General features: G+C 24.0%; 2 protein-coding genes across 8 annotated transcripts in view; both read left to right on the top strand.

The window, feature by feature from the left end:
• Positions 1 to 69: 69 nt before the first annotated feature.
• On the top strand, positions 70 to 27,557 carry LOC129612491 (G1/S-specific cyclin-E). Of its 4 annotated transcripts, XM_055526116.1 has the most exons (7): positions 70 to 304; positions 3,116 to 3,209; positions 3,887 to 4,415; positions 6,113 to 7,482; positions 7,543 to 7,768; positions 7,854 to 8,007; positions 27,526 to 27,557. In XM_055526116.1, exons 2-7 carry the CDS (start codon positions 3,196 to 3,198, stop codon positions 27,534 to 27,536), a joined length of 2,304 nt encoding a protein of 767 aa, XP_055382091.1. In that variant the 5' UTR covers positions 70 to 304; positions 3,116 to 3,195; the 3' UTR covers positions 27,537 to 27,557. The 4 variants fall into 4 exon arrangements, with proteins under 4 accessions (XP_055382091.1, XP_055382088.1, XP_055382090.1 ...); XM_055526113.1 differs by lacking the exon at positions 27,526 to 27,557 and having other exon boundaries at positions 7,854 to 8,491; XM_055526115.1 differs by lacking the exons at positions 70 to 304; positions 27,526 to 27,557 and adding an exon at positions 1,955 to 2,094 and having other exon boundaries at positions 7,854 to 8,491.
• Positions 21,691 to 27,989, top strand: part of LOC129612490 (voltage-dependent calcium channel subunit alpha-2/delta-3) — a 79,333-nt gene continuing 73,034 nt past the window's right edge. The window contains exons 1-3 of one of the 4 annotated variants that reach the window (XM_055526108.1): positions 21,978 to 22,157; positions 25,560 to 25,805; positions 26,361 to 27,691. In XM_055526108.1, coding sequence (XP_055382083.1) covers positions 27,564 to 27,691 — 128 coding nt within the window. In that variant the 5' untranslated portion in view covers positions 21,978 to 22,157; positions 25,560 to 25,805; positions 26,361 to 27,563. Of the gene's footprint in view, positions 21,740 to 21,977; positions 22,158 to 25,559; positions 25,806 to 26,012; positions 26,052 to 26,360; positions 27,692 to 27,989 lie in introns of those variants that run through there. The other 3 variants (XM_055526111.1, XM_055526109.1, XM_055526110.1) reach the window with 3 other exon arrangements.

Genomic DNA, 27,989 nt, shown 5'->3' with positions numbered 1-27,989 from the left:
AAATAATCAAAATTTACGATATGTGGGTATGTTATTTTTGTATGTAATTTTTCAGTATTAACTCATGGATTTTAAAAGTACAATTTAAAGGAACTGTGTAATTTAATACGTTCAAAATTCGTGTGTCTACCTATATTTTGAAAATGATTTTTAAAAATCAGAACCTTAAAAAGAATATGTAAAATTGATAGTTGTGTTGAATTTAGTTGTTCTTATAACATATCTAGTACAAAATGTTGGCGGTAACAAATTAATTCCTACGCTTGGCTTGGATGTTTTATTTCACTTGAAATTAAAATTAAAGGTAGGTAAAAGATAAAATTATAAAACATACCGTTCTGAAAAGACCGAATTTATGCAAGAATTGTCCAAGAAAAGAAGAAATGAAATGAAAATTCTAACAGTTCGCACATATGTATGTAGTTAAATCAAAAAAATTTTCAAAAGTGCTAAAGGTAGAAGAGAAATTAGTAAATTGCATAACATTTTTGAATTAAATAAATAAAGAAGTTTTATCTGAACAGGGTTAAAATATTTAGAAATTTTGTTACAATGCAATAGTTTTCCGATGTTTTAATCGACATAATATGTAAATTGTATTATGGAGGTCAAGTTATTTGGGTGAATGAAATAATGAATAATATAAGATCTTTTTTCTCTAAGTATTGAATCAATCAGCTGGTAAATTGTTAATACAATAAAATTTTATACGATTATGTATTATTAAAATTCATATGATCATGATTATTATGTATTTCGTGGTGAATTTAAAAATATATGTGTGCGATGTACTCTACGTAAGTGTATTTAGAAAGAATGATTTAATTCTCAATAAATTCTACTCTGCATAGATATAATTGAGCTTCTTTACGCACACAAACGATCTTTAAAAAGTAAAATATTTGTTTGTGGTGAAAAATGAAGAGTAAAAAAGAAGATACTGAATATTGCTTTATACAATGTTGAAATGAAAAAAATACATCTTTTTCATCATGAAAAAAAACTTGGCGCGCGCGGGAAATGGTTTTTTGAATTAATATTTATTTAAACTAATTTCAAAAATATTTTTATTCAATTTACAAAATTTGACTCTGGACAATTTATATTATTTATTTTTAAATAAATTTTTATAAATTTCATTCATGAATAAATAAATTTATGTATTTAAATATTTGTTTATTTTAACTCATTTATTTGACATTTGACGTGTACACCACGTTTTGATATAAGAAAATTTGGCGGGTAAGCCTTAATTTTAGATTGAATTTAAGACAATTTCTAATGAAAATATCAGAATAAAATTATTATGATTGGAAAGCTAAAATTTTAAAGTTTCATATAAATTAAAAATTATCAAAATATAAAAAATTTTACTGAAACAATATTAACCGCCAATTTGTGTGTCAATTTACAGAATTTACTTTTGATGTGGCGGGCTGATTCTCAAAATTAATAGTTATAAGTATATAATATGTATGTATGTGAAAACGGGAGTGAGACAAGTCGTTGATTGTTTAAAATAGTATCAGTTCAGTACCCATGTTTATAAGGAAAAATTGTAGGTTTATTGCATTATTCGAAAAGATTAGTTAAAATTATATTCTAGTATGTATTAGTTTTTATTCTCTTTAAATTTACATGTATGAAATTTCAAAGGAATGAGAAAGAGTCAAGCGTATAATAGACAGTTTGTAAAATATGCCTTTGCCTTAATAGCCCGGCATGAAAATTGTTCAAGATTTTTTTAAATTTAATTATAATTTATGATACACGGTGCTTTTAAATAAGAGTTTAAATTTTAATAATTTAAAATTATAAAACTAAAATATAAATTTATAAAATTAAACAAACTATTAATTTGAATGTTTAGTAGTGATAACTTTTTATTGCTTATTGTCGTGCCTAATTATAGTGTTAAAATAAAGTTTTTTGCATAAAATATATACGTATATAAGTTTTTTGAAATAAATTGTGCACTTGAGAAAGTAAAGGTGTAAATATATCCAAATATATAATTATATTAGAATTTTAATTTTAATAATGTATATCGTATAACCAACAAAATATTTTTGATAAAATAAGAGATAGGTATAGGTATGTATATATGTATGTTTATTTTGTCTACTAATTTTTTGAACCTGCGAAAATTTAAATCCAAATAAGTACAAGTAATAAGTATAAAATATAATTATATACATATATAGATTTCATTATGTATAGACAGCCGCGTTTATATGGATGAATGTACCTATCAAAATAAATACTGAAGTAGAAGAGAAATTTTTTTTTACATATAAGAAAATAGTGCCTAGCTAAAATAGTGGTAAAACGGGGACCTTGCTTAGTTTATATTCCCTCTTTAGTTTACAAAAATCAAAAAGGATATATGTAAATGTTCAATTATTATTGAGTTAACGTATTTTTGTGCAGTTTTTGTAAGTAGTTTCAAACACATACAAAGATAACGTAGTAATTAGGTTCAATTGCAAAACCTATATACCTATCAAGATTCTTTGAAATAACATTTCTAAGAAATTTGTGTAAATTCCAACCATAAATATATCTTGTTCTAGTATATAGGTACCTACCTAGCAGCTTGTCCAAGAATATTTATATTACTTACTTGAGTTTCTCAATGTGCCCGTTGAATAATGACATTCTTATTAGAATTTTTTAATAAAGTAACTTTTAACATGCATTTTATTTTTAAAATTTTTCATTGTACATTGAATTTACAAAAATTGTTCAAGAAAGGAAATTTCCAAATTATGTTCTATATTTTATTATGTAGGTTAAATATTTTGTCTATAAAAAAGATTACGGTTTATAATATCTATAGCATAATTGATATAAATAATCTATAGTATAATTGATGAAAGTAATTTTAAAAGTATGTAGCGTACCTATTTAATATCAAATCTTCTCAATATTGGCGGATGTAATATTAAGTAAAGCTATGTACTACATACATATGTATGTACCTTTTTTAGTATTGCATTTCTGGAACTTATCCATATTTCTGAATTTAGGTATTTCATATTTTTGAATGTTTTTCTTTTCTTTTTTACGTACTTTAGCAAAAAATATTTTCTAAATTTCATTTTTAATTTTTTAGATTCATGATTATTACATACATAATTATCCTAATTAAAAATACAACCAATACACAACTTTAAATTTATTTGGTATTATAAAATGGAATATAGAAGGTAAGTAACTTTTTTCATAAAAATATAATAGAATGTATTTTAAATTTCTTTTTGGCAGAGATAAAATAAAATATCTATGTAAATTCTAACTGAGCTTCTTGACAAAATTTATAGTATGTTTTTATATAAAAATTGCATAGATCACTTTTATCGATACAGTATGGTTTTTGAAAAAAAACGAAGCGTATGTATATAATTATAAATATATGTATATAATTATAGATGACTTTTTCTAATGAAAATAAAATAAATTTTAAGCTAAGGTCTTACATCACAGTAAATTTTTTTCGTTATATTTAAATGCTTAAAACCCTTTGTGATATAGTTTACACTTCGAGATAATATTTGCAGTGAATTACTGCGTGGTTATAAGAAAATGTTCTGGGAAGAAAATTGCTACTTTACATTTTGTGTCATGATGATTGTATTGTATACGTCTGTTATATTTCAAAGTTTCAGTACCTTAACCATTTAAAAATTTCTTAGTATTGTTTCAAAAAATATTTCATAGTATTTTGTTTAAGAATCTTAAATTTTGTACAAATTTTCAAAAATATTAAATAATATGATGATAAGTTTATGAATGAAGTTGTTAGATACCTATAACAAGCTTTAGAAGTATAAATATGTGATTTATTGCGCATTTTCATTAAGGTAAATTTTTAATATTTTTGCAGTACAACTAAGCGTTTAAGTAGATCAACCAGCAGTGGTAGTTTGAAAAATATGAAAAGGAAGAATAGCCCAAATATAACTTTCAATAACACCAAAAAAAACTCAAGCAAATCTACGAATTTTGATCTAGCTAAATTTTTTAATACATCTGTTGAAAAAAATATAACTCATAAATCTAACGCCTTATTCTGTGCGCCCGCAACAGAACAAGATCAAAAAATTGACGTAAGTTTTAATGCAACAAGCTCTTCCAGTTCTGGAACTACAGATGGCAAAAGTAATATTAAATCAAATGAATTGGTCCTTGACGCAACAAGTATAACAAGTTCGGAAACACCTATTCATAATATGAATGAACCGTACAATTATATTAGCAATATAAAATTAAGTTCAAGTTCGTCTAGTCAATTAGTCAAAAACAAGGAACACTATAGCAAAAATAAACTTAGTAACTCACAAGAAATCTTTACAAAATTGAATTCTTGTGACAAAAATCAAAGGAAGAAAAGGCGTTCAAGTTTAAATGAAGAGGTATGTTTTAAATTTGATTATTATTTATTTTTTGATAGTAATTTAGTTTTAGTCATAATTTGAAGTTAGTTTTAAATTTTTTTTGTTTGAAATCGTGGACTTGATTCATTTATTTAAATTTTAATTCAATGATGATGTTTGTTAATCAGCTAAATCCTTATATCTAACTGTGTATACTACTCAATTTTCTACTCCCAATTATTTAATATATAGCTTGATATATTTATTATGAATATAGAGAGACAAAAGTACAATGCTTTCTAATATTGGTGTTTAGGTATAAGAATGAATTTTTACAAAATACTCTCAAGTCATTGAAAAACGAGAATAAAATATTTCTTAAAAGTAAGAAAAGGTAAGAAAAATTGTTGTTTGCGCATTTTCGTTGTTCACATCTGCCTTTTTTTTGGATATTGTATAAATTATTTTTGTACTAAATATGCTTCACAAATTTAGTTATCTATACATAACGTATGTATATGCATATATTCAAATATATATTGTCCCCTTATGAACAAACAATGCCACATGCATTTATATGCACATATGTATATCTATATCAATAAACATACATATGTAAGTTTATAATCAAAAAAAATTTTCAAAGGATAATTCTTTGTATGTATATAAGTATGTATATTAATTTAACCATTAAGTATTGCCATGACAGAATCAAGAAATAATCTTGAGCATGGCGATATCTGCAATTTTTTGAAAATATTTGTATGTTTCGAGAAGAAAAATTAAAAGTTCATAATGAAATTAATTTTCAAAATCAATGTTTTAAATAATATTAAAATTTTGGCAAAATGAAAACAATTATTAAGTAAAATAGAGTTATAATATATGTAACTTTATGTTACAGTAATTCATACATGATATTTTTTTTATGTTAATATTCTAACTATTGTTAGTAGTCCTTGTTATTTTAAAACAGTTAATCGTAATCATGTTATGTACGCAAATACATACATTTAAAATGCGATACTGTATCAAAATGTAAAAGCGAAAAATCCAGGTGTATTTTTAAATTTTTATTTTATTATTTTCATTCCTTTTTATATATTTTAACGCACCCTTCAGTGAAGAAATGTACTTTGCAGATACCCTTACAGGAATTGTTACTTTTTGTGCTTGCATGAATTTGTGTAAGATCATTTCAGTTGGTACGTTAGTTTTACTGCATATATTTTAGAGAAAAAAATGAGTACATACCTAAGAATATTCGTTAGTTATATATCTTTTGTTTCTTTTTTTGCAATCCTTTTTGATATTATCTACAGGATTTATTTTATTTCCTTAGAAAACGTGTGCAGGATTCTTGATCAAATATTCAGTGTTTATAGAGATATTAATCAAAAAGATTAAAAAAAGGGAGCTTTCCTAATGTTTAAAATTTAAATAAAAATTTTAATTAAGAAACTTATAACATCGTAATCATTCAAAGCATAGGTATTTCTTTTGAGATATTTCTGATGTTCAAATCGAAAATTTTTGCTTTGTTCAATTTAGAATTCATATTTATATGTATTATTATGTATTGAAATATAAAAGGTTTCATAATATGTGCTTTATACATAAAATACGTTATAAAAAGTAATATTTATTTAGATAAATATTTATTTATATAAATACATATTTAAAATATGCTTTTCAATTTTTTAACTTTTTTATACAACTATTGAAAATTTTTATAGGATTTTTCTGATGCACCTGCACCAAAACGAATGCAAATGATGGATTCTTTAAGTTCTTTTAATGTGTTTGTTCCAGTTGCATCGACTTCGTTTGGAGGAGTATTACGTTCAAGAACTCCAAATTCATACAGAAATAGAGAAGTATGTTCCTTGTCTAGCTCAGTTGAATCATCGTCTCTCAATTCTTCGCCATCACCGATAGCTGTTAATGAAATCGGTGAGTTTATAGAACAAGAAATGGACGCTGCCAGTTCTTCTTCCTGCTTATCTACTGGAGTCGAATTCGATTTTGTACCAAGTTCAGATGAATCAACTTTAGTATTGGAGTCTTCAACAAGCAATTCTCGAGATTATGAAAAATTGCAAGAAAGTATTGGAAAAATAAATGAATATCACGCCACACCCCATAAGAATCGAGCTCTAACACCATCCCTCGACATGCGACCATGTCCTTTACCAGCTTTATCATGGGCAAATGCTTCAGATGTTTGGAACGCGATGTGCAAAACCGATGAGAAAGCTGCTTCAGAAAGAACGTCTTCAATGATGAGTAATCATTTTGGATTACAACCGCGTATGAGGGCAATATTATTGGATTGGCTTATAGAAGTTTGTGAAGTCTATAAGCTTCACAGAGAAACCTATTATTTAGCGGTAGATTATTTGGATCGCTATTTATCAACTCAAAAAAACATTCAAAAGACTCATCTTCAGTTAATTGGAATAACGTGTTTATTTGTTGCAGCTAAAGTGGAAGAAATTTATCCACCAAAGATTGGGGAGTTCGCCTATGTAACTGATGGAGCTTGTCAAGAGGAAGATATTTTACAACATGAACTATTACTGCTATCAGCGTTAGATTGGAAAATCACTCCTGTTACTATAATGGGCTGGTTAGGTATTTATATGCAATTAAATATTACCAACAAATCAGGTTCTGCGTTTTTGAAAAGCACGTGTCAAGGAAGCACAAAAGATGCATCTGTACTAAGCTCCAAAATTCTTAATAAAAATAATTGTAATTATTTAAAAAGGTGCCAGGATAAAAATATTTCATGTTTAAAGGAAAATAATAGTTTCAATTTTAATAACAACACTTATTTTAACCTGTCAAAGGAATCAGCGTGTAAAAGCGGAAATAGTGGTAGTGATAGTGCTCATTCCTCAAACTTAGGTAGTTTATTTGGTAATGACAGTGGAATTTCGGTTTGTTCAGGAGAGATTGATGATTCCTTTATTTATCCACAATTTTCTGGATACGAATTTTCTCAAACAGCTCAATTGATTGATTTGTGTACCTTAGATTTAGAAATAGCCAATTTTCCTTATTCCATTATTGCTGCTACTGCTATAAGTCATACGTTCGGGAAGTAAGTATTATTGCAAATAGGTATTGAATGGAAAATATCCTATACTCAATTTGTTTATAGAGAGACTGCTGTGCGTGTTTCCGGTTATGATTGGGATTCACTAGTCGGTTGTTTTAAATGGATGCAACCTTTTTTTGACATAATAAAAGATGAAGCCCAATTTTTCTTCTTGCCTGAACAAAATGAACAAGTTCAATCTAAACAAGGTTTGGGCCATTTTTGTCCAAAAATTGTTACTGATGATTCACATATGGTACAAACACACACAACATCTATTACAATGTTGGTTAGTATAAATATATTTTCAAAAAATTTTCAATATTTCATTTGTCGAATGCGATACATAATGCCATTTTTATCTTAAATTTTAGGAAAAAGCCTTTTTACGTCGGGAACAGCTATCCAATGCATATGCTATGCATCAACCTGAAGCATCACCAGCTGTCAAAAATTCAAGGCATTTGTGTCCAGAAGGTTTATTAACCCCCCCTGCATCCAGTCGAAAACCAGTTAATAATAACGAAGGTGAGTCAAGTGCGCAAAGAATAAATTAAGATACATTTGTTAGAAAATAAAAATAATTTTTTAAAATACGCTTATTCAAATTATTAAAGTAGTGATTAGGTTATCAATAAGTTAATGCAAAAATTAAGATAGTCTTAAAATATGTAAAACTAGATAACAAAATTGTAAGCATAAATACATATTATGTACATATAAAATTTGAATAAAAATTTAAATAGAGATATGTATTAGCAAACAATATATGAATGTATGTATGTATAACCGAAGCATTTAATTATGTTTTTCTTTTTCAATATTCTTCAATCACATATATGTATATGTATGTAAATTTTATTTGGCCATAGTCATTAACGTATAATAAATAAAGTTAAAAATTGTGTAATATTCAAAAATAATCAAGCAAAGAAATATGATAAATTTCAAAAATTGCTAAACAAATCTATTTAAATCTATTTTTTGTCTCATATAGCATAATGTCAAAGAAGTGTTATGTGGAAAGTTATGCCGTTGAATTTTATTTTTCAAATTATTATAATTTCAATGTTACCATAACTTTCAAAAAGTAATAAAAAATATTTTGCTATTTTATATCTTCTGAAATTTTTCGTTGAAAAAAATTAAAAATGTAATAATTCAAATTAAAAAAAATTATACTTACAGAGTGAGTCAGTAATGAGCACAATATTATATACATATCTCTTAGAACAATAAAAATGGTTAAAATTTTTGTTTGGAACTAGGCATCAATCCCTGTATTCGAGATACACGGATTTTAATAACTTCCATCCGAAAAAGATAGAAGCTTCAAACAAACAGTTTTTGAAAAACTTAATAGTGGAAGTATTAAGAGGATATTTTTTTGTTATTCATTGTAAAAATTACAAATGTTTGCAATTTGTGTTTTTTTTTAAGTTTTATTTTGGCCAGTCTCTTAAACTTTATTTTTTAATCAAAAATGGTGATGATTTTAAAATAAAAACTGGGAAAAATTCTTTAAAAAAAATTTAAATTTTCAAAAAATGTACAAAATTTTTAGGTTAGATAATACTTAAAAAAATAAAATAAGCAAGAAATTTAATTTTTTTCTTAAATTTAAATGGTATTCTGTAAGTGGATAGAATATAAAATTAAATAATATGCTGATTTCAAGGCTTAAGTTTACTAAGACTTTTTTGTTAGAAAACGGCTGTTTGCTTAAAGCATCTATTCTTTTTTTCGTAAAAATCCCTAAATCTTGGAAGCTGTGGAAAGTTGACTCGTAGTTCAAAAAACAAAAATTTTATCCATTTTGAATGATGATATACAGGGTTTCCGCGACTCAATGGTATTCCCGAAGCAGGATGATAGAATGACTTTAGACAAACAAAAAACATCTAATTACATTTTTCTTTTTGGACTACATGAAAACCTTCTAATTTTCAGATTTTTATTAATAACTCGGGAAATATGACACGTAAATTCAACTTTGTGTATTCATTTTAAAGCTAATGAAATTCTCCTTCTAACGGCAAAATTAAATTTTTTCAAAAATTTTTATACTAAATTTTCGTTTAATCGTCATTTACTCATAATTCCAAGTTTTTAACCTAAGCAGTTTTTTACAGGAAAAAGAGCCCTATATTCTGACCTTCATTTTGATATAATTTTTAAACTTAGTAAACAAATTTTTGAGCAAATTTGACTTTGTACTTGAATATTGTTAGAAAGAGACTTTCATTAGCTTTAAAATGAGTACACAAAGTAGGATTTAACTGACATATTTCCTGGGTTATAAATAAAAATGTAAAAATTAAACTGTTTTCGGTTATTCTAACTTTGGCGGCCCATTCTCAAGAACAAGAGCCCAAAAAGAAAAATCACACTAGGTGTTTTTTGTTCGTCTGAAGACATTCTATCACCTGCTTCGGGAATATCATTGAGTCGCGCACACTTTGTATAATATTCCACTTATCATTAAATCATCATGTATATGCATATTAAATTAATATTTTTAAATTATTTACATACATTTTGTAATTAATAAATATTCAAAACTAATTAATACACTTTTTCAAAGGTATGATTTTGATGTTCAAAAATTTTTTGAGCATTCAATTTAAATATGTTATATACATACATATATGAATCGAATAAAAAACTAAGATCTGCAATAAGGTCTTTTTGAAAATAATTTACAACAGTCTCAATTGATTGAAACATTAATTTATTTGAAAATACATACATATATAAAAATTTGATAAAAATATTTGGGAAATATATACATAAGTACACTTAAATTTTAATAGAATTTTGGGATTCACGATTTAGGAGAAAAACATCTTATTATATCAGCAAAAATGAGGTACTATTAATAAATAAAACTTTATCAATAATTTAACAATACCTCATGTTATTTCGTATAAATAATTTCTACCCTTTTAACCTAAATTTTAAGTACACTTAATATTTATATGTATGCCAAAATTTTGGGAGTTTAAAAATTATAAGTTATGTTCTAATGTTACTTTGCATATGTGTAACAGTCTAACCTGTTTTAAGGTTGGTTACTTTAATATATATTTGTATGCATAAAACTTTTTTGAAAGTTTAAAGTAGAAACTGAAAACAGTTACAGCAAACGAATAATGTTATTTATCCTTTAAATTCAAATCTATTTTAATTTTAATTGATTTGGTTTAATAAATATATTGGGAGAAAAATGAATTTGAAATGTAATGTATTTTTTTTATTTTACAATTTCTTACCAAAGGCATACTGCTAAGGAATATAACCAATTTGAATTTTTTCCAGTTTGCTTTTGTTCTAATGGAAGTTAAAGAAGTTTTTTTTAGATATGATTTACATACATTTTTATTTTGCTACGTGCACACTTGAGGTAATGTAATATTCAAAAGTTTGAGGTTTTCAATGTAAATTACAAAATTTGAGTATAATATTCGATTTCAATTTGTTTATGAGAATATGGGTGATATATGTACATTGAAATTTTTGGAAATTTATTTAATATTAAAATAGCGTAATGGATACAATTATTGCCGCTCCAAAAACACGCTTTTCGAGTATTTATAACTGTCAATCACAAATTACTAATTACCTTTTCTTTATTCTTTGTTTATTATCTATAAACACTTTGTTATAAATTTAAATTAATTGGCAGGCTTTTAATTTTTAAAAATAAAAAAAGAATTTTACAAAATTTATTTTAGGCAAAAAAATAGTGAAAATTATTTTTGAACTTCAATATGTAAAATTAGCAATTTTGAAGATTACTGTAATATTTTTAATTTAATTGTGGTACCTTTAAAATAAATAATTAACTAATTTTATATTTGCAAAATAGAAATACTTAAAAAAAAGTATTAAATAGTTATAAGAGAGGGTGTCAATAATTGAACGAATTTTGATTTCCTAATATTGACACCAATTAAAAATTGCACATTTTCAAATTTTTAAGAATAATAACTCGGCAAAGTGAAGAGGTACTATGAAACTTTGCTTTTGTAAGACAAAATAATTAAAATAATTGTTAAAACTTGTGACACGCCCGATATTTGAGAACATATACATATATGTATGTATTCTCATATAAGTACATGCATGCATATTCGTTTTTTTTAAGCTTCTCCAACATTTTACTATTACGCAATAAAGTTTTGCAAGAATTTATGCAAGAATTACCTTTTGTACATGTAAGCATTGTTTAATAGTTATGCAGTATATCAACTTGCTAGAGGGTGCTTGATCCAATATCGGTAATAACATAGCAGATGTTGGGTCAATGCATTGAAAATGCACTTTCCTTTTTCTAGATTAATATTCTGGGATTAAATATTATGCATACGTAATAAAATCATACTAAATGTAACAGATAAAACGAACATTGCACTCATTCTTCTATCTACTTGTCCCAGTTGTATAAAATAACTTAAAATGTCTGAATTAGCTTTCAAATATTATTATTTTTACAACGGAGTCTCCGTTTGTTTTATTATTTGAATAGCATTTTCATTAATTTATGTATTAATTGTACATTTATACCATGTTTAATAGTTATATTTGGTTGTCAATAATTGTACTATTAAGGCCTGTCAATATTGTACTTTTTGGTATTCACGCAAACAAATTTAATTTGTAATATTTTTATTTGACATTTGATAAGTTTTAGTGTATGAATATGAAAGGGGAATATTCACTTTATTTTTACCAATGCTTAAATTTTTATAATTCTTAAAGAAAAGTTTGTGAAAAATACCGCTTAAGAGTGTCAATAATTGTATCCGGTACGCTATCTATGAAAATTGTGTATATTTCTTTTAAAATAGTTGATATGTAAAATAATTTATACAATATTTTTAACAAATAAAATATTTATAATTTGATTAGACAATTTTATTTAAATAATTATCAAAAAGATATGAAAAGTTTTTTAAAATTTTTTTGTAAAAAACGAGAAATTTTATTGTGTGCAATTTAATTTTTAATTTTAATATTATTACAAGATCGAATACAAAATTGTTTTCCTGTAAGATGGTAAATTATACAATTAATTTTGTTTTTGCACCAAATAATTTTTTGAAAAGGATTTCAACTCACTTTTTTACAAAGTCATACTAATCCAAATTAATTTGAAACTGTATATAATATGAGTATTATAGAAAATTTGAAATGTTGATTTCTTACGTTGATTTTGCGTTATAATTCCCATATACATATAATGTAGCTCTCAGTTTAGAAGTTCTACTTGTTAAAATATAATGAAATTTAGTATATAGAATTATTCTGTTTGTTAGCCATTAACATATGCATATATTTTGTATAAATGGTTCAAATAAATTTACCAAAAAAAAAAGCGATTGTAATCGGTTATTTATGTATTAGACAATAGTTTGCAAAATAATAGTTTAAAAGCAATAATAAATTGAAAAAAGTGAGAGGTATAATAAATGCAATTTTCATTTCACATTTTTTTTCTCTTTACATTGATCATTGGTTATTATTCGTCTTACATATTATTTTTAGAGTTTGCAGGCTTAAAGTTTTGATAGCAGTGAAAGTACTGGAATGAAAATAACAAAATTCATACAAAAATATGACTTTGTATAAAATTTTAGAGGAAAAACGGTTAGTATAATGAATTTCTTCTGATTACATTTGTTTGATTACTTGTCCCACTATATCGTACTCTATGCATATAACTCAATTATTTTGACAGCCATTCGTAAGTATAGAAGGCCTTTTTTAACATCATAAATCTTCCACAAGGTTAACTTTTTTCAAATTTCTAGTTAGAGAAAGCTAAAATTCAATCTTTAATTTACTAGTGCTTACATTCTTGTAGTTTTGTGTTATAAAAACATCACAAAATTGATTTGAAAAACCTTCCGTCATGTTAATTTTTTTAAGATTTCGCTAAAATGCTACACTACAGGCAAAACAAAATTGGACATATTGGGTCTGTCTGGGATAAAACTTGCAAAAACTTTAAAAAGAGAAACAATGACGAAATTTCTCTGAAAAAGAAAAAAAATGTTCACTTAAAAAAAAAATAAACCAGACAGAAAACTTGAAAAAATTTTTAAAAATTTTATGAATAGGTGATAATGGTTTTTTCTAAGTTTCACACTTTTACTCGTATAATCCAAAATCATATATATAAAAATTATTAAAAAGTTCATAAATATGTAATAAGTGTTTATAAATATCTGATAATTCTCATTTTTGTTCAAAAAGTAATATAAGCGTCTGCTTTGCATACAAAAACTTTATAAAGTTTTTAAAAATTTCGTATACGAGTTTTTAAAGTTTCGAATAAACGAATTAAAGATACTAAAGGAAGGGACAACTTTTTTTCTATTACGCTTGCGCTCACTAATAAGTCATGTCTTGAAAAAAAAACATAGTGAAGCAACTCTTTCTTTGCTCTGAGGATTGTCAAATTGTTATTGACATTAAATGCCAAATGTTGTTTTTTTTTTTTCTTGGAAAAGTACGCCGTGCTACTATAAACAGTAAACAAAGAAAGCTTTATGATTTTAGTTTTAAAATTAAAGTGAAAAATTATAAAATATTTAATAATAAATATTCAAAAACAAATATTTTTTATAAGAACTTATAAAAAAAATATAGCATATGGAAAAAAGAACAATTTTTTTTGGAAAAAGAAAACAGTGCAAAGTTTCAAATTGAAAAACAAATGAATATTTTCTACCATATTCATTTAAATATTATTTATTTAAGGATATGTAAGAAATATTTCTTAAATAGTGTTTTAGTTAATTTATAACTCGTAAATTTATTAAGTTTTCAATTTTGTGAATACAACATTTATTTTTGTTTTGGTTTAAACTAAAATTACTACTGAAGATAGTACAAAATATCAAAAAAAATATGTTCACGTTTTAGCGCCGCGCCGTATTGTTATATAAAAATATGTATATTTAATTTCAATTTATGAAATAAATTTGTTCAAAGAGAAAAACGTTAATGAATTCTGTTTAAATTTGATTTTTTTTGCAGATTTGAAATGAAAAAATATTTTCAAAATATTTTAAAATATTTTTTATTTTTATTCTAAAAAAATTTCAACCTACAAATTACACATATTTATAGAGTAGAGTTCAAATAAACACACTATTGTTACGAATTTAACAATGATTGAAGCAAAGATAGAGACAACTAGAAAGAATTTGGTTTCATTGTTTTTTCAAGATACTCGTACTCCTTCCTTTAATATTTTTAATTGATTGCTACTTAATACTTACTAATGCCATATACAAATATAAAATTTATATATTTATCTATGATGCCAGGAAGCTTAAAATAAATATAACAATATTCTCCGATGTATTTCAAAGTAATAAAATTTACAAAAACAATACTATTATATAAACAATAATATTATAGGGTAAAAGCACTAGTGGCCGAACAGTTAACACATTTTCTAACTTTAACTTTATATTATTTTTTAACTACGAGACATAAGGCAAATATTTAAATTGTTTCTAAAAGCGGAAAGAATTCTTAATAGCATTAAATATGTCAAAAAATTGTTGAAATTATATTTATAATAAATAATTAAATTTTTGTAAAAAGTATCACTTTTTCTAGTATCCGAACACCAAAATTTAGTTGCCGAACACTTTTATTCTAGTATCCGAACATACAAATTTTCTTGATATATAGGTACTTTTCTATTAAAAAATTAACTAATTAAATAAATTAAACTTTATTTTAATATAAGTTTTATTTTTAAATATGTTAACCAAGTTTATAATGAAAAAACTTTAAATATGCAAGTAGGTACAGTTTTTTCACATGATACTTCACCGTTAAATCCAAAAAAGGAATAGAACTTAAATTGAACTTCAAGAATGAAAACTAAAATAACGAATAACGAATTTTAAGAAACTTTTTGGTTTTTTTTATTCTTTCCTCTCTTCATTTTTTAATTGATTTAGCCTTTTTCTGCTTTTATTTTTCTTTTATGTCATAAATTTGCTAGTTTCATCGCCATTTAGTTTTGAAGGGTTGTTTATAATATTTATATTCTTGGTTTATACTTTTCAAGTGGTCTTCTCGATTGTTAAACCATTTTAGTATGCTCTCCTCAGTGTCTGCCGCCTTTGGTAATATTTTCAGCTTCTCTGAATTTCAATATAGGATTTCGTGTCATAAAGAAACGCATCCATAACTTTCCTATCATCATCATTATGTAGATCATTTTTAAAAGGTGTTTTTCTTTTACTGTCTTGAATGCTGTACAAAGTATTTAGGAAATTGTCTGTTTTCAAAAGGAAGCCACATTTGCATAAGTTAATACATCATTGTGCTTCCTCGTCAGGTGTTAAATATGGATTTGGACCAATTTTGGTTGATTGTTCTCTAATTAACCTCTTACCCATTAATCGATCGAGTAGTGTTTTGGTCGTAATTCTTATTTGGCAGCTGATTTTCGAATACTTAAGTTATTATTACGGATTTTTATTTAAACAAAAACAAGGGGATATAGAAATTGATAAATTAAATTAATAAATTTCAGCAAAAAAAAATGTTTAGTATTAACGGAACTGTAAAAATAAAATAGATTATATATATAAAAATTCCAAAATAATACTTTTTTTTAGGCTAAAAAGTTTATGATTCGTAATACGGTGGTTTAAATTTAAGACTTAAATTTAAGACTAAATGTATGAGCGTTTAAGAAAATTTTTTAATACTCAGTTTCAGTAGGTCTTTATAATTCGCTCAATTTCACATAAGTACAAATTTTGCATAAAATATTAAATAGTAAAAATTTTTCTTTAAAAAATTGCCACTTCTACATGTGCAATATTTTAATTATTTTAAATATTATGTTTATAAATATTATGTTTATAGTAAAAATAGATATTCTGACAATTAAATTTATTTACTTAATGTATTAATAATTAATTTATGTTCCTACTATAACCTTTATAAAAAATTAATTATATACAAATTTGGTTGTTCGGATACTAAAATATGCATCTTTTTCATATCTTCAGAATCCGAACCCACTGTTCGGAAACTGAAAATATAAAAAAATGTCGGCACCAATATGCGAACTGCAAATATTTAGTTAAAAATTACTCTTTTGTTAACGTTTTATGATTTTTTTAACAAAATTAAGCAAATTCCAATGAAAATATATACTTATCACTAAATAGACCTTAAAATATACCAAAAAAAGACTTACTTTCCACACACAGTTCCACTATTTTTTTTACAAAAAAAACGCCAAATCAAACGCTTTTCACAAACCACTAACATAAACTGAGTTATAATTCAAAGAGCATAAAAGTAATTTATTTGAAATTTTACAAGCACTAGCCCAAAACATAAACATTTTTTTTTGCGTTTTTGGTTTGAACGATTTCTTGGGAAAATTTCTTATTTTAAATAAAAAACCAACGAAGTGTTCGGATACTGCAACTGTTCGGAAACTAGTGCCTCTACCCTAGGTTCCGAAGTATTCCGGTTCAAATATTTTTTTTTCTTTTTTTGTTAAAGTTTTTAGTATTGTTTATTAAAGTTATAAAAAAAAATTTATTGTTAATGAAAAAATTTTTTTTTCCAAAAATAAAATCTTCTGAAATGAACCAAGAAAAACAAATGTTTAAGATTTTAAAAGTTTTTAAAACAGTAAATTTTTCTTTGCAAAACTTAAAAAAAATTTAAACCAATGTATATCTATTAAGAAGTAGTGCGACTCCATCCATTCTGTTAGTTTCGTTTGCTTGCCACTTCCAATTTCTAAAAATATTCCATTTTTATTTAGAAATAGAGGGCAATGAGAATTATGCAAGCAAGAAAGAAACAAAATACTGTAAGCAAACGAGTGTATCAAAAACATTGAACTGAAATAAAATTAAATTAAGTTAGGTAAGCATTTTGTACTTTTTATTTTGATAACAGCAAAATTTATTATTTATATGAAATATGAGTTTAAAATTTATATACATATTTATATACAATATTGATTACATTTTAATTTTTTTTTAATTATATATAATTTATATAAAATTTATTTTTATTATTTTTTAAAATTATATTATTTAAATTATAATTATTTTTTTTTATCTCAACACTAAAATTTTTTATTTAATATACTTTATATTTACAAAAAAAAAACGCTTTTATTTGCCTTTAAAATTGCATTGTAAAAAGGCAGGTAAACATCTATTGCGTGGCCTTTCTCTCTCCAAAAAATTCCTATGCGTATATAAATGAAAATAATATAAGGTTAACTATTTTAGCTAAGGGAATTTGTTGTATAAAAAGATTGATGAATGATTTATTAGTGTGATGTAAACGGAGAGTCGAACTGCTTGTTAGATAGGTATATGTATGTACTTTGCTTCAAAAAGTAAGAAAATGAAAACGCCATAATTTTCTCTCATTCTTGTTCAAAAAATATGATCCCAGGCATGCAAAAACTATAAAATTTTTAAAAATATTTCAAAACTTTCTTATACCAGACAGACCTTGTAATAATTAAATTATTTGAAGTTTGAAATGAAAATCTTCCTAAGGGCAGGATTTCTAATTTTAAGGAAAGAGTGAATTCAAAATATAAAAAATACTTATCAGCAAAATTTGGGATTTTTGTTTCTTATTTTGAAAATGGGTGTATAACAGTATAGTCTTAGCAATACAATTTTAACGCATTCCATCAACATTTCCATATTTTAATCCATTAAATTACTAACAACTTATTTTAAAAATAATGCATATATAAAAAAATACAAAAAATTTTTGCTCGCAATATTCCTATTACGTACTACAGATACTAATAAATTTTCTAAACTTTTTCCTTGTCTAAACATTGTAGATGTGGAGCAGCGTTCCCACTTGGATACAATTGTATCCATTTGGATACATTTTTGCTTTAAAATTTAGCTTGGATACAAAGATACTCAAATCTGCTAAAATGTCGAAATTGGCTACATTTTAAAATTTTGCTGAAATATGGATACATTTCTTTCTCGAACACTAAATAAATATTAGAAAACTTTTAAAGTGCTGTAACTTTTAAGTGCTTTATCTTCCAAAAAACTTAATTTGCTGACTAAATAAAATTTGCCCGTTTTCATGCTGAATCGTTTTTACCGCATAGTTCAACAGCTACAGAACATATATTTTCTGACCTTAAATTTTAAAATGTAGTAGAAATTGCGTGTGATTTCTAAAAGAATTTACTATAAATAACGAAACTCACATTGTTGAATAAAGCAAATTAATATTATTTACGAGTTTATTGGTATAAAATAAGACGATTTAGTATAATAATTCTACTTTAGGAGGCTGGATACATTTTGGATACATTTTTTTCTCGAAATTGGATACATTTTGTTTTTATTGAGTGGGAACACTGATGTGGAGCCTTATTCTAGTTGTCGCGTCACTTACGTGACATTTGTCGTTTACGTTGTCACATCATTTGAAATATGGTATTCTAGTTGTCGAGTGACGTGACTGCGAGAAATAAACGAAAATGAAACGTTTCAAGTGAAATTGATACATTTTAAAAAGAAATTTTGGCGAGTAAAGTTCAAACTAAAAAAAAAAATTCGGTGTATATACATATTTATTTTTTTAAATACGAGGAAAATAAAAAATGTCGTCATTTGCATTATGGTTTATGGATTCATCAGACTCCGAGAGTGATGAAATTGAAAAAAAGCAACAATTAAGGATCAAAAGATTTAAGATTAGGGACAGTTCTAATCCATTGGATTTGCCAAATGGAGTGTAAAATAATAATTTTTTCAAATACATTAGTTACAAACATTTTATTTTATTCACAGATTTATAAGCTATTACAGACTTTCAAACCATATATGTATTAAATTACAAAATTTATTATTTTTTATATTTTTATTAAATTGTTTTGTTTAAACTTATATTTTTGGTGTATCCATCTCGCTTGTCACTTGTTAAATACTTTTCGACAAAAAACGTCGTTTCACTACGACATGTGTCGCTCTACAACGACAACTGGAATATACCTGAAACACATTTTCCCGCTATTCCACGACACGTGTCACTTTAATCGCCATTTAGAATATCAAATTCAAGTCGTGACGACAATTGTCGCTCTACTTCGACAACTAGAATAAGGCTCGTGATCTTGAAATATTGTATGATAATGAAAATAAAAACAGTTTGAATACTGAATTTTCTTTTTTTAGTTTTCATGAGAATATAGTTTTCAGTAGCAATAGCGATAATAGACATTTTGAAGAATAAAAATGGGGCATTTATAGAATATGGGCCACAAATAAAATTTGTTAGAATTTGCTGGATGTCGGAAAAAATTTTATCGCTTTTTATTTTACAAAATAGATTGAACGAAATCGTAAGTATAATAATATGTAACATGTTAAAAACAAAACAGAAATAAGTCAAATTTTAGTAGACGGAAATTAAATTTTATTAAATTACTATTATTTTCGGGCTTTCATTTTGCATTCTGCATTTTTATTTAAAAAATAACTTTTTCATATCTTTTTTGTAAATTATACTGCATGTGATTTTTTTTGTTTTTAAATTTTTAATCCATTTTTCATTTGCAATTATTTAAAACATTGCTGTAAAAAGTATGTCATTAAGGTATAAAATGAAATTGATGTATAAATCCTTATCAGATCTTATCTTACACTGAATCGTAGATTGAACTATAATAATATGCAAAATATTTTTCCACTATTTTTGGTAAATATGACAGTTGCCAATACCAATACATTTCGAGTAGAACATCATTAAATTTTTTTTGCGTTAGTTTTGTTTTACTAAAACATTAAAAATTGAAAGTTTGGTGAAGATGATTTAAAAAGTTTGCATTTTAAAATGTTGCTACTGAATATTACATTGTATAAAATTTGAATATGCTTTTCTATATTAAATGAGATCTACACTTTTTCCAATTGCAATTAACAATCCAAACTGAATAAGTCACATAAATGTTTTTAAACGTGTTTTTCCTCATATGAAAATAATCAACATCAGCATTTAAATATGAAATGTAGAAATGAATGTGTGCAGATGCTTCATTTTCATCTTGAAATGAAACTGTAAAAAAAAATAGAATACATTTTCATTTCAAAAGTATATGTCTCTGTAAGTACAGTAAGTACATATGTATCTGTAATTTCAATGCCCTAAAAACTTCTATGATTTCAAGAAGTGAATAACTGTTGATATCTAACTTTGTCAGAAAATTTTTTGGAACAATTGGTTAGTTATAGTGTTCTTCAAGGATTTTTCTTTAAAACTACTGAAAAAATTATTTTCTTTTCTTACATTAGAAAGCGCTCTAAATTTTAAGTTACACTGCATTCATAACTTTTTCTTGCAAAAAATGTAGATGTCATGTTCTGATAGAAAACCCTAGATATAAGACAAAGCTTTTAAACGGCATTAAACGGTAAATAAATCAAATTGCGAACTTATGTATTTAAATCAAAAAAAAATATAACCTTTACTTTTTTCAATATTTAAAATATTATTTTCAGGCATTTGAATGAAATTTTTAAAATACAATTTAAAATGTTGAAGAAACTTATTTCTTAATCTCAATCACTAGCTCGAAACAAATATTTAACGCATTGATGTTAACCTAAAAAGACAGTGAATAGAATTTTTATGGAGACGAAAATATGGTATTGAGTGTAAACATGTTAAATATAATCATTAAATTTAGTTTACGGTATATTGCAATAACGTAAAGCAAACGAAGAATATGATATCACACCAAAAAGCTTTCTGTTGTGTTTTCTTTTAAATTTTCCTAAAAATTGGTAAAAGGATATTTAACCATAAAATTATTTTTTAGTATTGTTCAAAGCATTCTCGCGCAAAGAAGTAATTTTCTATTAAATTGATAATTAAAGTTTTTTTTTCATGCTATATAGTTATATTTATATATTTTTGTGTATATATATACATATATGTATATATATGTATATGTACATATGTATATATATATATATATATATATATATATATATATATATATATTAAACATATATAAATTTACATATAAATTTTATATACACATATGCATATACATTTTTGTGTTTTTTATATGAATTGATAATATGGATATAATATTAAACAATAAAATTTATATATTGTATTTATGTATTTACATATATAAACAAAGTAATGTTAAATGTGAGATACTCTATGCATGAATGTCCTTAAATAAAAAAAAGTTAGTCAAAAAATTTTTAGCTCTTATCAAATTAAAAAAAGAGAGTTTGAAGTGGAAAATTAATGCATACATACTTAATATTAAAAAATATATAAAGAGTTTGAATTTAAAAAAAATATTTACTTACATAAATATTCAAAATGTTTTTAAATTAAATTTACTTGATATGTAAAAAGTGTTGTTTTAATGAAATATGTTTAAATAAATATGTTTGACTTAAATTTATATAACACAGGAAAAACATTTAAAAAAAAATTTAAAAAAGTGAAAAAAACCCAAAATTCAACCAAAGAATTCTCTATAATATATTTTTGAATACTGAAAAGCGCGCATAAAAAACCTCCCCATCAATTTGTCATACGTCCACCCTTAATACTTTATACTTTTTTTTCGTATTGTGTATTTTTCTTTTCGAGTGGTATTTTAACTAATTTTGTGCCTTTTTTGGAAAACCCCTCCTATGTCCTATGTTTTACTATCTTTTTATGTACATACAACATTACACTCTAAATATTCATATATTATTTTGTTAAATAAATACACATACCAACATATTGTATTAATACTTACATAAATTGTTTCTTGTAAGCTTATGTATGGGTTTGTCTTTTTTTTATTTTCTTGTCTTTATTTTTGGGTTACTTTAATCCGAAAAGTTACAAAAGTTAAATCTTGATTGAAGTTTGTAAAGATTTTCTCAAAATTTTTTAAATAAATTTCTATCAATTTGTATTTTCTTGTACGCTTGAGCAATTCATTTAAATTTTTTTTTTGTTAGCATTTTGTGCTTTCATTTAGTTTGTTAAATAATAATAGAATTTGCAGATGCATATATGTAATGTATGCAGCTTTGTGTATTTATTATTTTATCTAAAAAAGACCTTCAAAAGTTACACTATTTTTAGAAGATTTTTGCCTTCTTATTTTTAAAAAAAATAATTCCAAAAAGTTTTGCTTAAATCTAAGGACAATTTATCTATTTTTACAGTAAACTAAATTCTATAAACATGTTTTAATGCTGTTCAACAACAATTTTTTAATATAAAAATATGTCTCAATAATAGTTAATGTTGTAAACAAGAAGGTTTTTTTAATATAAGAATTTTAATGTGCTATACTAGTTCAATAAATTTAAAATAAAATTGTATATATTAAAATGAAACTTTGATAAAATTCTTGCCTTTTACTTATTAAATTAATATTTATTATTGCAGATAAATGATCTGATTATATTGTACCTATAGAAAGGATGAACAATATCCTTTTAACAGTTTTTGCTATATTTTTGTGAAGCATAAAATGCGTTTTAAATGAAGGAAAATAATTTGAAAATTTTCAAAAGATTTATATGGAAAATATAATGCTACCAAAAAGCTCTATATTAAAATTTACATACATATATGTATTAAAATTCACATACTTGAAATAGTATGAAAATTAAAAAGTAGTATAATTTTTTGAAGCAAAACCAAAAACAAAATTTTCTCCAATTTTCTCTGTATTGTGTTGAAAGAGTTTGCGCCTTAAAAAGCTCCAGGTTGAGTTTAATTTACTGAGTTTCTACTTCATTGTATTTTTCTAGTAAGTTGTAAAGGAATACAAGTACGTTACTTGTTTATACATCAATTTAAATATAGAAAAATGTACCGTTGCATTATTTCAATAACGGTGTTTTCTTCAATAATTTTTTTATGTGTAGTGGTAAAATTTTTGAGAACTTTACTTTTTCAAAGTCTTTCATAAACATTGTTAAATATTTTCAATATCAAAAAAAAGGAAAAAGGTGGAAAATACTTTAACTTTAATTTATATTAATTGATTTTTTTTTATAGTATTAAATAACTCAAAAAATTTTTATTCGCCAATATTAATATAGCAAGGAACATTATGTATTTCATACTGTATTTAAAATAATATATTTTTATTTAGTTATATTCTTTTGTGGTTTTAATAAACCGTTTGACAAGGTGACAGTTTTTTGTGGAATACTCTTTAATACAGATTGCTTGTATCGCTTGTAAAATATTTTAAAAATCAAGCAAAGGAATTGCAAAAATATCTGAGAAAATATCTACTTTTTTTTCCTAAATAAAATTGTTTTCATCTTTATTAATTCTTTAATAAAATAATAAATATAAATGAATAAAAAATTCAATTATTAAAAGATTTTAATGAAAAGTATATAAATTTGTACATGCATTATTATTGTATTTTGCAAGAATGCTCAAGTATATATTTTTTTTGAGAATTCCAAAAACTTTAGTATCAGGTTAAAATCAGTTTTTATTTTGGATCATTGTGCGCAGGCTCCTGCAGTAATTTTTTCTCACAACTAATAAAAATATAATATTATAATTTTTTTTAGTGTCTAATTCTTAATTTTTTTCAATTAAAATGCTTTTTATTTTTATGGCATTTTGCAAAATTTCAATTTAATATATATGCTAGACTTGTGTTAATTGTATATGAAAAATCCCATAATAAACTATCAATTAAATTAAAATTAAAATTTTATATGGAAAGTGTACTAAAGAGGTAGTATATGTACATAACATGTATATATTTGATCTGCAGATATGCATATATATAAATTTTATTACACATATGTACATATAATTAAACATTTGAGGTAAATGCATATTATAAAGTTACATTTGAAATATAACTATTTATATAATTATTTATATTTATATTATGCTATATGAATTTTAATCTTTATTCTTCCTATTTAAGTGTGTAAAAATTATAGACAATCTATTAATTGCAATCGTAAAAACCAATATCATTTTTGACGTAAATTATTTATTCAAATTTAATAATAAAAATGTTAATTCTTAAATTATCCAATAGATAAAAATAATTTTAAACACACATAGTCAGAAAATCGGAAAATTGTATTTACAACTATTGCAAATTGGTAAATTGCATTTATACCCATACTTATTGCTACTTCATTTTTTATGTTAATAATTTGCACAAAATTTCAGAAAATATTGAAATTAATTTTTATTTTATACATTATAAAAATGAATAAAATTAACTGTTGAACTAAGATTTTAAAGAAAATTGAAATTGAATTTTTTTTTTGAAAATTGATTTTTTTTTTGTTGAAAACGATATACCTGCATATTATAATCTAGAAATAAAAAATTAGAACTTGATTTGTTTTTGTATGAAAAGTAAAGATCGTTTACCTTGAATTTACTATAAAAATACTATAAGAAATACTACAACAGTCGGAAAAAATATAGACTGTATTGATTAAAATAATAACTGAAATAAATATTTTTACAGCTTATTAATGCATTTCAACATTAAGCATGTAGACATTTTATTCACCCATACTAAAAGTGCATTTTCAAGGACAATATTGCATCATTCATATAATAATAATTGTGAGATAACTTTGCCTTTTGAGCATTTAAAAAATATTTTATACACTTAATCACATAAGCATAAAAGTAAATATATAAGAATGTAGTATGAATAATTGTATACATATAAGTATTATAATTATATACCCAGTTTGTGTTCAGTTTCAAATGCATAATACTATATAATGTACATACATACATAAAATTGGTACATTATATAGGTAATTTAATGTATCATTCGCATACATAAGAGCTTATATACAGGAGTAGAATTAAAAGTACACAAATACCCAAGTCCTTAAAAAAGGAAACAATAATTATGATTAAAAGAAGAAAATAAATTTGAAACAAAAACCTGAAAAGCTTTCATTTGATATAAAATTTTATTATTTCATTATATTTTTCTTCTTTTTTAATTATGTATGTATAAAATATAAACATTATAGCAAAAAATTGTTGGAGATAGACAGACAAAAAATCTTTTATTTAAATATTGAAGACCTCTTCACGCAAAAACTACTCATTCAGACCATCTACATAAAAGAATTATTTATTATATATATTTTTGTGAAATATTTATATAAAAGTCCAAAGAGCTGCGCCGCGCATCCAGGAAATGTCATATTGAAATGAAAAAAAATCTACATAAAACGTTGTTGAATTAAAAGCAACAAAATGCTGTTTTTCATGTGGTAAAATAACTTGTAAATTTTATTATGAATTTAGTTGCCCCAATAAGCTACGTAATTGCTGTAGTTTAAATATTAGTCAAGTTTAAAGATTTGATAACAAAAAGTGCATATGATTATATACACTTGTTATATAAACTCTAAATATTTTTTAATTTTTTTTTTTTTAATTTTGAAACGATTTGGTGAAAATAAAATATCATATAATTTTTATCGAATAATTATGTCCTAGAAACATTTTAATTTGAGGTTGAAGTGTTTTTAAATTGGACCTTCGTTTTATAACTAAGTGTACATATATATATATATATATGTATATATATATATTCTATGCACATACATAATTTATAAATGATACTTAATATTATAAATATATAACTAAACTATAATACTTTATTATAAAATCAATTTTTTGTAACCGGTATTAAACGTGTATAAATTAAAAACATCCATATTTCATTTATATATGTATGTATATATGTATAACGTGCACTTAGGCGGTGGTAAATGTTGTCAAATTACTATTTAAATATAATATTTATTAAATAAAATTTCCAGGAATGAGAAGAATAAAAAATTTTAAATAAATTATAATTTTAAAGGACAATGTAGAACAATAACAAAACAGCTAATTTATAGAATTTATAGAAAGTTGTTATATAATACTGACATTAATATGCATACACGTATTTAAAATATAAAAGGAATAAATACAAGTACCTATAATTGAAATTTTATTTCTTTTTCATCAAAGAAAAGTATTTCTGTCATAAAAAAAAGCTTTGAGAAAGATAAAATACACCAAATTAAATATTATTAAATTTATTTTTTTTGCAAGAAATAAAGAAACATATCTCTCATCAATTTCTTAATATCATACTGTTTTACCATTATAACAGAAAGAAAAAATCGAACTTCTATATATACATATGTATACGTATGTGCTCACACAGCAAAATTTAACCCATATTAATCCATAGAATGCTATATTGTATTTTGAAATTTAAGGATATATGTACATAGAAATATTAAAAAATAAATTTAGAACATATTTATATATACATAAAGGATATATGTACATAAAAAATATAACTGGTAAATATATAGTAAAATACATGCATATACACACATATAAAAGTCCACATTTGGATATTTCTAAGATTTAAGTAACATTAAAAAATGTTTCTTAATTAAATAAAAACGCCACTGAAATTAAATTGAAATAATAAACATTAAAACAAAATCAAAAATATTTGATAATGAATCAGAGTGAAATAGTTATGTACAAGTACAATTGGGAATTTGTGAAGTCTATTTAATGAGATAAGTTTAAATTGAAACATGAAATTAATCTTATAAATGAAAAAAAAATATACTGAAAATTAAAGTGTTATCATTAATTTCAACATCCGCGAAAAAGAATATTTATTAGTGCAGTAGTTTTTTTTGGTTTATTGTTTCTTTAATATTTACGTAAAAATATTTTGAAGTTCGTATTTTAATTTTAATTATTGGTAACGAGCCTATAATTTAGAGTCAAATATGAGATTAAATTTTCAACTTGAAATCAAAATAAATTTTATTAAATGTGGTTTTAAAAAATCTAATTAAAAAAAATCATTTGTTTAGTCAAAATTGTTTCTAAATTATATAATTAAAATAGTATCAAAAATTACCTATATATACGAGTACATATAAAATCATATATATAAAAGTATTTTAGGCTATTGCTGAAAAACACATAAAATAGCAAATATCATAATGGACGCAAATTCTTGGACTTCTTCAATACTTTCGAAATTTTGTCTATTATGTATTTGTTTTATGTCTATAACACTTTTTGGAATATTTGTTACTGCTGATCAAGAGGAGGATATACCACACAACGAGTAAGTTTTGTTTTCTTTTTCATAAATTTTTATTAATTTTCACAAGATTGCCATAAACAAAAAATGTTTTGGGAAAAAAAATATTATATATTGTACACATTATACATTCATACACACTTTGGAAAATAAATTTTTTTTAAGAAAAAATTTTTATATGTTTTTGTAGTTCGGTTTTTGTAGTTTGGCAAGTAATCGCAAGAACATGTTCATCTAGAAATTAAAATAATAAAAAATAAATTCATTTAATTTGAGCAAAAATTTGAATCCTTTATTCATTAAACGGAGAAGCAGCTAAAAA

Source organism: Condylostylus longicornis, unplaced genomic scaffold (assembly GCF_029603195.1).
Source record: "Condylostylus longicornis isolate FDR11 unplaced genomic scaffold, ASM2960319v2 ptg000072l, whole genome shotgun sequence".
In the NCBI taxonomy this organism is placed as follows: Eukaryota; Metazoa; Arthropoda; class Insecta; order Diptera; family Dolichopodidae; genus Condylostylus; species Condylostylus longicornis.
Note: the sequence above shows the minus strand (reverse complement) of the source record. Positions and strands in the feature narration are given on the sequence as shown.